This window comes from Glycine soja, chromosome 20, assembly GCF_004193775.1.
Source record: "Glycine soja cultivar W05 chromosome 20, ASM419377v2, whole genome shotgun sequence".
Lineage (NCBI taxonomy): Eukaryota > Viridiplantae > Streptophyta > Magnoliopsida > Fabales > Fabaceae > Glycine > Glycine soja.
Genome location: NC_041021.1, coordinates 26,556,161 through 26,567,910, shown reverse-complemented (window position 1 = coordinate 26,567,910; position 11,750 = coordinate 26,556,161). Strand labels below are relative to the sequence as shown.

At 36.5% G+C, this 11,750-nt stretch overlaps 1 protein-coding gene across 1 annotated transcript; it reads right to left on the bottom strand.

The window, feature by feature from the left end:
- Positions 1-3,654: 3,654 nt before the first annotated feature.
- On the bottom strand, positions 3,655-7,050 carry LOC114401412 (metal-nicotianamine transporter YSL1-like). Its single transcript, XM_028363930.1, has 7 exons — positions 6,919-7,050; positions 6,420-6,820; positions 6,125-6,297; positions 5,794-5,888; positions 5,381-5,515; positions 4,993-5,291; positions 3,655-4,872 (listed from the first exon to the last, which is right to left on the bottom strand). Exons 2-7 carry the CDS (start codon positions 6,796-6,798, stop codon positions 3,941-3,943), a joined length of 2,013 nt encoding a protein of 670 aa, XP_028219731.1. The 5' UTR covers positions 6,799-6,820; positions 6,919-7,050; the 3' UTR covers positions 3,655-3,940.
- Between the last annotated feature and the right edge of the window lie 4,700 nt (positions 7,051-11,750).

The window sequence follows — 11,750 nt, the reverse complement described above, 5'->3', positions numbered from 1 at the left end:
GTGCCTCAACTTCCTCTCTTTTAGCGGTTCTCAAACTCGGAAGCCAATCCAAACCTTGCACGTGGGCTTTTAACCACTTACGGTAGCCACCGATGGGCCCATTGTTACTGCCCCTGAGTTCCTTGTCCTTATTTTGCAACACCTCACATGCCTTGCGGACCTTCTGAAGTGTCTCCATGCTGGTCTTATCGAAACCTCATGAAATGGCAGGCACAAGCTCATCCTCTAGTGGCGCCCCTCTCATAGGGTAGCCAAGTTGTCTAATAGCAAGAACGGGATTGTAACTGATGCAACCCCTCATCCCCATCAAGGGAACATTTGGAAATCCTTCGCACGAAATAAGAACTCCGATTCTTCCTTCTTTCCATCGAGGGAACCAGTTGACAGATGCTCCTTCTTTGCTTTCTAAGAGTTGGTCCCAATTCGCCCCTCCTTTCTCTGTGCATGAGCGGTGACTTTCTAGCGGGCAAGCATGCCTTACCTCTTGGCGAAAAAGGTGTGAAACCAACCATACATAAAGAGCTGGAGTACAACAAACAATCCTCGTACTGCTCTTCTCACATCTTTGGTCGAAGGTGTCATATAGGTCGGCTAGCATAGCGACAACCGGGCTTTCCTTGTGGTTATGATAGGTGAGAAAAGTGTCGATCGCTGCTAGGTCCACCAACCCATCCACATTCGAAAAGAGGACTCCTCCGAAGATCAACAGTGCGAGAATATCTATGAACGGGGCTCACTCATCTTTACCTACCAAGATCTTGCTTTTGCCTCCAAATATTTTCTTGGTATTCCAACCACCCCATTTTCGACTTGCTTTCTGTGGTCTAATTCCTGCGCTGAGATTTGAACTATCTTGAAAATTCTTGCTAATGAGGGATAGAACCCTCAGAAGAGGTATGGTTTCCTTCCCCCTAGAGGGCATCCTAGGATCTCTTCAAATTCTTCTACCATAGGTGATAGCTGGAAGTCCCCAAAGGTGAAGCACCTCAACGGCTGATCATAATACTGGGCGAGGGAGGCAATGGCCTCTGTGGAGACTTCTACCATGGCTAGGTCCCAGATTTTACCGTAAGCTTTACGAAAAGCTTGCCGCTGGAGTTTACCCATTAACTGCCCTAACTCTTTTAGACTGGTGGTCCCTAGGCTCTTGACCTTGACTTGATAGAACCTCTTTTTAAGTGAAGGCATTTGATTTGATCCCATGTTTTACTAAAGTGAACAAAAATCGATGCGAATCAAAACTCCGACATCTATCATGGGTGGAATGGATGAATGCATGAAGAAATGCATATGACACAGATGCAATTTATGAATACGGGAGCCTGGGAAATTGTCTCCTTCTTAGATACAACGTCTTGGGGTAGCAAAGTGCCCGACATACGTATTTAAGATGGTGGCACGGACCCTTCGTTGGTTTGCCAAAGAGAGGGGATCAAGACAGAACCCGTGCGTGATGCATATGCGAAAGGCACAACACGGGAACGTACATAGTATGACAATATTCACAAAATATAAGCAAAAGGGTACATGACACTTATGCATGGCAGTGCGAAAAATGGCACGCAGCGTGTCCGCTCCGTGCCCCTATTCAAGGGACCTATATGGGAGAGAGCTAAAAAGGCTTTTAGTTATAATCCCCAAGGTGGTTATATCTCTCTTGATGGTTTCTAGAGGTATCATCCCCTTCGAAGAGACTACTAGCAACAATATGTTATCAAAGAGAAAAACTCTAGATGAGGGTTCACTGTAATCAAGCAAGTCAGAGACCTAGCATGATCACAGATTCACCTCCAATCCTTATGTTCCCACGAACCCGGGTATAGGGCCCTTTTTCAAATCACCGTGTGTGCAAATAGTGTTGGTGTTTGTGTGCATCAAATGAATAAATATTTACCTCATGCATACATTTTAAAACACACTAAAAGCATCAAAGAGTTATATACACAAGAACATAAGAAAAATAAAGGGAAACCAACAAAGGAGGAAGTCATGATAAAACATTGCACAAGATTAAATGGCCTAACTCTCTAAAAAAGTCCCCAGTGGAGTCACCAACTGTCGCAACCTACCCTTCGGCGGGAGGGCGACGCGTGACTCGCGGGTGCGTCTTCCAAGAAAGGAATACGCGCGGAGTCGCTACCAACGTTTATTTGAGGAAAACGTCGGAAAAATCGGAAAAAACGTGGTCTACAAATTTTAAGTGAAAGGTTCGGGAGTTGTATTTACGCACGGGGAAGGTATTAGCACCCCACACGTCCGTCACAAGGGACGACAACCTTTGATTAAATGTGCAAACATGACTTCAATTTTTATGTTCCCTTTTACGTCTTTATTTCTTTTTGTACTTTTTATATTTTAATCTTTTTTGCGGTCGACGAGGGTGTTTTCCTTGCTCCTACGTATTCCTTAATTGTGATAAAGAAATCAGACCTACGTAGTTCTTTGAGAACAAAGTGTTAGGTTAAGTTGTTTTTATCCCCTTTTTTGCAAAATGTGTTTTTATTGAATGAAAGGTCATTTAAGGCGTTGGACCATTAAACTTCCGATTGATTTTTATTTATTTATTTTACTAAAAGATATTTTTGATTATTATATTATTATTTTGCCTCTTTTTGGTTATAAACGTGGTTACGGCATGACCGAACGGTCGGAATTTATTTTAACAGAAATTAAAGGATATTACAATGCGAATGATCGGTGGAAATTTATTTTTATTTTTTGATTAGGCGGGAAAATAACTTAAATAAATGACTAAAGCACGTCAAAAGGGGATACGAAAAGTAAATAAAATAAAAATAAAAGCACGTGAAACAAATGAGGACCACTAAGGGTACATTTTGAGACAAAAGCTTTTATCTTTAAAAGAACTATTTTTCCAGAACAATTATATTTTCATTCTGAGCAACTTGAATTTCTATTATAAGCTAATAACAGTTTTCCATTCTAAAGTAGTTTATTATGAACCATCATTAGAAACCTTTTATCTTCAAAGGAACATAAAAAGTTTTCAAAACTCCAATTCAACCCCTTTTCTTGATATTTTTGTCACTTCACACACCTCCCCACAAAATGTTTCTTCGTATTCTTATAAAGGACTTCACAACTTCAGGGGCATCTAAAAAATAATAACATATAAATAGGCATAGATGTTAGTACCGGTTTTAATAGACAGTCTCTACCACCAATGGATAAAGGTTTACCCTTTAACCTAGATAACTTGTTTTTCACCTTTCCAATGAACCCCTCCCAAAATCTTCACTTCTAGGATTCCCTCCCACAACCAATCCCAGATACTCAAAAGGAGTAGACATAGTTTTGCAATTAAGAATAGATGCATACCTCAATAAATTCTCACAAGAAATACCTACTCCCCCAAGCTTATTTATGTGAAAGTTTACCTTAAGTCCACTATCAATCTCAAAAACATCTAGTATAGACCTACAAAGGTAACAATACTGCATTTAGGGGATAAATACAAATTCACAAGACTTAATTAAAAATATCAAATAATTCAACAACCTACCAATTAATTTTACTTTTTTTTATATCATTTAGGGGATAAATACAAATTCACAAGACTTAATTAAAAATATCAAATAATTCAACAACCTACCAATTAATTTAACTTTTTTAATATCATAGACAACTTTTCAGTTCTCTTAATAATTTATTTGTAGCATTGACGTTGTAGGCAAATAACTCGAATTAATTATGACTCCTGTGAAGAAGAAATTCCCTTCCGAGAGATCAATTAACAGGAACTGACTTTTCCTACAAAGTTGTAGTAAGCAATAATACAATGTTCCTAAGCCCAATGGCCAGACACTTGGAATATTTATAGCATTTTGGTTATGTATGAAGTGTACCTGCTAACATATATAGTAGTATTAATTAACTAACTAATTATGGCATTCATTGGTTTGATGTAGTTGATCAAGTTCTAGGAAGCAAGAAAATTCATGCAGATAGGCGGGTTAACTTTGGCAAGAGCAAGAATGGAAGCGGGAAGAGCCCACAGGCCTTCTCCACAAATGAGTCCAGACGCAGTTGCTGGAATCATGGCCTCTGCCTTCTTAGTGTTAAGCTTGTGCCACACGTAAACCACCAAACTCCCAAGGCACATATCAATGGCAAAGTAGGCACCAACCAGAAAGGGAATCGCCATCACCATGGGCAACGGCATCCATTTCCCAAACACGTTGGGGGAGAGGTCTCTCACCATGTTCACCACCACCGCGAAAGCAAAGAACCCGTAACAGAGCTGCAAGCAATGCTGGGGCAGTGCGGAGAAACCTTCGACGCCTAAAACCGCCATGTTTCTGTAAATTAGCGCATAGGGGGCCTTGAATTCCCCATGCGGGTTCCCCACATCGAATGCCTTGTAGAACAGAAAGAAGCTGAGGGGAGCTATTACGCAGCCCAACGCAGTGCCGATTAATTGGCATATGAACATTGCTTTAGGAGAAGTGCAGGTGTAATATGCAGTTTTGAAATCGTGCATCAGAGTGCAAGCCACAGAGACAACAGATTTAACCAGACCACACCCTACGAGACCTGCCACTACGCCGTTGTCTCTCCCGCTCATAGCTGCAACAACAAAGAGTGCCACTTTGCCGTAATTGTATGCCATGTTCATGTCGGTGAGACCCGTTCCGTAAGCGTTACAGAATGCCAGGGACGGGGCTAAGATGTAAGCGACCACCACGTAGAACCACTTCAGCTGAGGAAACATTAAAGGGATTACAATTATGGAAATCACCGACAAAACTATGTATCCGCCGGTTCCGATCCACATCGAAATGTTGTCCCTCAGGAAAACTTCTTTTTGTTTAAGCTCTTCAGCGTTATCTCTCTGTTGATCCGCACTTGAAGCTGCACCAATAATTAGAAGCAGAATAGCCAAATTATATATTTGAATTGAATGTGCATTTGGATGTAATTTTCATGACTAAATATCCAAAAAGAAAGTGGGAATTGACATGTACGTCATACCATTTTTACGGTTCTTAATTTTTTCATGTACGCTAAGGATTGAGGAAACTAAAATCTTGACAAAGTTGTATAAGCCATCACCGAGGATGAGAGCAACTGTTAGAAAGACCTTGTAGCCGTACAAAGCTTTCATGTTGCTCTCATCTAAATTGGTAGGGAACCAATCTCCCTTGCGACGATCAATGAGCGGCCATATCACTCCAAAGGAGAGAATGGCTCCAAGGAGCAAAGACAAATTTACAAGGTGGGGGCAAATCATCCCTGCTCCCACATAAGTCATGTTAAAATCAAAATAGAATCTGCAAATTCAAACAAAAATATTAGTAATAGGTGCAACTAGAAAGGAATGTCAGCATCCACTCCCAAGCAAACTTAAAATCATACATACGTTTGCTTCCAAGCTTGCAATCCAAAGGTAGGAAACTGAGCGAATCCGCAATCCTGTGTCCCTGAGAAGAACCACTTGAAAAAACCCCACATGAAACTGATGGAAAAATACTTCAAGAACCCACCAACTTGCTTCCTGAAATACAAGATAATTAATCAACTCAATCATTATCTTTAATTAAATGATTAATTATTAGGACAACTTATAATCCAGTTCCTTAACTGTCTTTTGTGTTGATTTTTCCAGCCAGAATTGAAGTTTTACTTCAGTAACCTGTATTAATCCTTAATACTACAAAACTATTATAACTCTAATTTTAATTGGTGTACCAATATCAAAATTACAAATTATCATATCAATTTTATTTTAAATTAAAAAGAAAAAGAATTTTGATGACTCAATGAGAGGAGTACTTGGCCATTTTGTCCCCCTGCGTGTGGAAACCATTGATGAGAACAGCTGTTGCCAAGCCACTAGGAAACGTCAACTTCAGGTCAACTATCATGATCTGCTCTAGAAGAAATAAGTGCCGGTCAATATGAGAAATAAGTGCCGGACAAATAAATATTCTATCTATGTATCCGATGGATGTTTAATCTTTCTTTTAATTTGTTAATTTAAAAGACATAAGTTATACAACGAGGAAATTAAGACATCCACGTGGTACACAAATATAGATAGATAGGATTTGAGCGGTGGATGAGAATACTAGCTAGAGATAGATGAGTACATACAGTACAGTACCTTTCTGAGTGGAATCAAGATGAAGAGACCAACAAAGCAAACCACAAAAAGGAAGGTAGTCATCCAAGCAAATCCAGGATCTCTAACAGTATTTGGATTGTTACCCTCAGTCCCAACTCCAGACAACTCATACGTCTTCCTGTTTAATCCCAAAAGATAAGAAGCAAATCCTCCTGCATGCAACACCAAACCAATTAAGTATATATATATATATATATATATATATATATATAATATAATATAACCCATGGCATGGGAGTTAATTAATGTGCAAACTGCAAATTAACATATATACCATGAACAGCAATGCTATAGCATGAGACAACACAAGTCTGTATGATGGTGTTTTCTTGGCGGGTGAAGGGTTTGGAGATAAAACCAGCCTTGTGGAGCACTTTGTTCCAGCTTCGGACAAACAAGAAAGCAAGAAGGGCAGCAGAGACATTAAAGTTAGGAACGATTCCAGCTGAGAGATTGAGCTTCATGGCTATTATGCTGTATATGATTCCAAGCACCGTGCTCACCACCAATCCTCTCACTGTTATTTGCTCTTTCCATGGCTGAATTCTCTTTGACTCGGTATCTGCTACCTCTACCTGACTCTCTACCACTTTCTCTATTTCTAATTTCTTCTCTTCTCCCCCCGTGTTCAAATTAGCTGGTGAGGACATCATCTCCTACTCTGCACTATGCACACTGCACAAACCAATGATTATTTCATTTTAATGGAATCAATTGTTTATGTAAATTTATATCTGAGCAACTAATGCAAGTATATATCTCAGGAATCTCACCTTTGTTATCTAAACTTGCTCTTTCGCTTCTAGTCTCGCCGATTGAAGTACTTTGAAAGAAAATAATTCATAGAAACAGATCCGCAAGGCACAACTATTATATCGATTGTTGTACATACATTTATAGGGCCGGGTGATGTTTGATAGCGGTAGTCATTTTCCATGCTTAGTTGCATGACAGTATAATTACTAACTAGTGTAACAATGTTCACTCTTTGTCAACACTCAGCAGGGAAATACGTCTGCATTGCCTTCACCATTGTTGACTTGACTACTATTCATGAATATAATTACTATTAATTAATGACTTCTATTTGTTTGATTAATGGGTTTAAAATGTTAGGGTTGGACAAAGCCCGATCCATATATAAGACTTTTTATAAAAGTACCATATAAAAGACTTATTTACTAATGTTTATGCTTTATATAATATAATACATATCTAAATTTTATCAGTTTTTATATAAACAAAATAATACTGTAATATTTAATTAACTATCATATGAAGATTAACAAGGATCATGGTGGATCAAGACCACTAAATATTAAATCCTCATTTTAGCCTAAAGACTAGATTAATTGAGGTCAAGACCAAACATAAGAATTTTATATAACATTAACTCGTGAGTAATCAAATTTACTTTGTCACTGCACCAAAATAACCCTCCATACATACAAACATCTAGAAATATCTGTTTCCTCATGCCTCCGCTCCCCCGTTCTTTCTCATATTTATTTTCATTTGGTGATTTTAAATTTTAATATAAACTAAATGGTTGAAAAAACTTTAACAAAATATTAGAATAATTTCAAATATTAAAATATGCTCCTAACATACCTTTGAGATATATATATATATATATATATATATATATATATATATATATATATATTGATTTAACGTAACTTTTATCTCTTTCAATCTATAATTTTTAATATTTTTAGTTTCAACTTGAATTTGAATATCTTTTTAAAGAAATTATCAATAATTAAAAGTAATAATGCATCACAACATAAATTATTTATTATAAATTTTAAATATAATTCAAATATTATAAATATTTAGTTATTACAATTTTTAATAATTTATATATTTAATTATTTAAAAAATATTCATTCTAGGTGATGAAGCGGATAGACATAGTCAGTATGACATTATCGTCTTATGTTGATTGTGTGTACAACGAATGGTGATCTCAGGGATTTTTTGGAAGACTCTACACTGATGCATGGCAGCAACATCGGCAGAGATATGTTTTTCTTGCTGTGGTTTTTATTTGAGGAGAACCGATACACAAGCTTAGAAATAGTGTAGGATGCTTTGGAAGTTCGATGCATTTCTTTTGGTGGTGTTACGGTGTAAATTTTGGAATTAGTGGTGCAAAGGCATGTAATACTAAGTTGCCAACATGTATGGGTTTCGGGTTGACATTTGTAATTGGGAGAGGGAACTTCCTAGAATCTGCTAAACCTTATTATTTCTCTTGTATTCTTTCTCAAATGAGGCACAGCTCGTGCTTTGTTTGTTTTATATAAAAAATTTCCTATTGTTAGAAAAAAAAATATTTAAAAATATTTATTTATTTGAAATTATAAAATTTAGTTGTACACAATAAACATTTATTATATTAGCACTATTACAAAATGTAGATTTAACATCGCTAAATTAACATTGATTTTTGATAAAACCGATGTTAACAAAAACACGGTAACATAATGGTAAATAACGTGACTTTCTTAACATCAATTTTTTAAATAATCGATGTTAACACAGTAGATTAACATCGATTTTTAAAAAATCGATGTTAACATCACTTCGATAACGTCCGTTTTTCGAAAATCCAATGTTGAAAAATGATAAGTTAACATCAGTGCTTAAAAAAAAAAAAACCGATGTTAATGTTAACATCACTTCCTTAACATCGATTTGTCCAAAAAGCCGATGTTGGTGAATGATAAGTTAACATCACTTCGTTAACATCGTTTTTTTTTTTTTTTTATAGAAAATTGATGTTAATGAATTCGATTTTTTAAAATATTATTGGCTCCACACCCTAATTCACTCATGTCTATAGCATATCTTCGTCTCTGCCGCAGCTTTGGTGTCGCCCATGTTATCATCTTCATCACAACTCCGAGTGTCGCGCCTCCGCATAGGTGTTCCTCTCCATGTCGCAACTTTTCTTTCTCACTCCCACTCGCAGCCAGTCTCGTTGCCACTGTCGTTGTTGGTGTCGAGGTAAGCTTCATGTCTTTGTTCTCACTTTTTGTTGTTGGGCTTTTGAAGTTAGGGACATGTAGGGCAGGGTAAGTAAGAGACAAGACAACATATATATAGTGACCAAACAAACAACCCCTTGCAAGGCCTTTGGCCAAGGCACCCTGCGTGCTACTACTGTCCAGTGTCAGTGTTTGCGACTTTGTGTACTAAGACTAAAGGGTGTTCCTCTTCCATCCTTAAATAAATAGGCCAAACTTTCACATACTTATGCTTTTCTTCAGTTTGGTGAAGAGATACATACACTAGTAGTTTACTGTGTTTTAGCCTTTTAGCTCTTCTTCATGACTTATCCTCATATCATCTCTAAAACAAAAGGGGTAAATCTTGTCAAATCTGAATTTAGTATCTGACAAGACATTTTTTTGTTTGAACTTAAGAACTCTACGATAACCCCACCAAATTTTTCATTCATTCTCCTTGCATTTACACGTTTAGTTAAATACCTTAATTATATAAGAGTGGATTGTGTTGTCTTCTGCTTTTTATAAGGACATGGTTCTTTGTAGAAGTTTTCTGTTAAATCATTGGTCCCTAGCCACGAGTCTTTGGACTTATTTATCCATCTCGGTGTGGGAGTAGAGACCCACATTGTTGTCCTTTACACTCAACTGCACCATCACCTCTAATTTTTAATGATGACATACATGGCCAGTGGTTGTGGTCTGCGACACACGATCAACTCAAGTTAATCTTATGTTTATGGTCTTATTATATTTGTCATTGATTGTATGTCCTAGTAGCTACTATAATTCAGAAGGTAATCACACATCCTTTCTTAGCCATTGGCCATTAACTTTTTTAAATATTGCAGACTTAGCTTTCATATGATGAGGTAGTACCATGCAACAATTGTGTTGTCTACTCTATGCCATTACTTTGGAGAAACACTCCAGGCCCACCTACTTATCTAACCTCGCTGTTTTGTTGGAGGGTACCAACTTGATTGGGACATTGGCTATAGAGTTGTTTCTCTCAACTTTAACAAGTGGGAAGTTAACTCCAGCAATTACTATTCTTCACCTATTCTTAAGTTCGACTAAGTCAATGTTGAGATTTGTTGTCCACACCTTCAACAAGGTAAGCCAGGCTTTAATTACTCAAATTTCACTAAACTAATTTTTAGGCTATCGTAGAATGTGAAATAAAAAATATTTGACATGCCTCTCAAGTCTCACACCTCACTGCCATTGGAATGAGTATTTTTATTTTTTCCTAATTCTAAGATTTGGAGTTGATAGATAATCAAGACTTTCACTGTTCCCTAAATATTCTAATGAGATTTGCCATGGTCAAACATGGCAAGGTTTTTAATCATTAAGCGTGTCACCAATATTTTTGTTTTCTTTTAGGATGATTTCCGATAAAGATACATGCCATAGTTTGAGTGAATAGCTTCTTGAACTACATGTCTTTTGGACATAAATAACTATAAGGATGAAGGTGAAACTTGCAATTTTTTACATTGACTCTTTGAGTCACAAATCAAGAGATACCATGATAAAAGCCAAGAACAATTTTAGGGAAAAATTGTATGCATGTGGGCTTCTTTATTGTACAAAAATCAAATCCTTTACAAACGTAGGAAATTTGTCCTAAAGTCTAGCACAAATATTCTAGCAGCTACTAGCTATTAATGTAGAAGCAAGCTTCATGATGATGAATCAAGTAGTTTTGATGATGACAAAAAGCCCAAAAGAATGATTTCAAGATTAAGTCAACAAGTTCAAAATCAAGATTAATTTCAAGATTCATTAGAAGAAATCAAGAAGATTCAAGATTCAAGAGAAGTTGATTTCAAGATTCAAGAAAAGACATCAAGAAGAATCAAGATTCAAGAGAAGATGAATTCAAGATTCAAGAAAAGAAATCAAGAAGCAACAAGTCAAGACTTCACAAGGGAAGTATGGAAAAGGATTTTTCAAAAACCAAACATAGCATATTTTTGTTTTACAAAAGAGTTTTCTCATATTTTTCTAAGTTACCAAAGTATTTACTCTCTGGTAATCGATTACCAGTTTCCTGTAATCGATTACCAGTGATAAAATTTGATTTCAAAAAGTTTTTAACTGAATTTGCAACATTCCAAATGATTTTTAAATGGTGTAATCGATTACAATATATTAGTAATCGATTACCAGTGTATCTGAACGTTGAAATTCAAATTCAATTATGAAGAGTCACATCTTTTCATAAAATGCATTGTGTAATCGATTACATGGTTATGGTAATCGATTACCAGTGATAAGTTTTGAATAAAAGGTCAAGAGATGTAACTCTTGACATGATTTTCTCAAGGTTATAACTCTTCCAATGGTTCTCTTGACCAGACATGAAGAGTCTATAAAAGCAAGACCTTGACTTGCATTCAAAAAACTTCTTGAACAACTTTTGAGAAACCTTGAAACCTTTACAACCTTTACAATTCTTTAAGAATTCTTTCCTACTCATCTTTCTTCTTCTTCCTTTGCCAAAAAGCTTTCTAAGTTTTTTGTTTTCCAAACCTTGTTCTTCTGCAAGTGAAAATTTTGCAGAAAACAAAAGTGTGCTATAT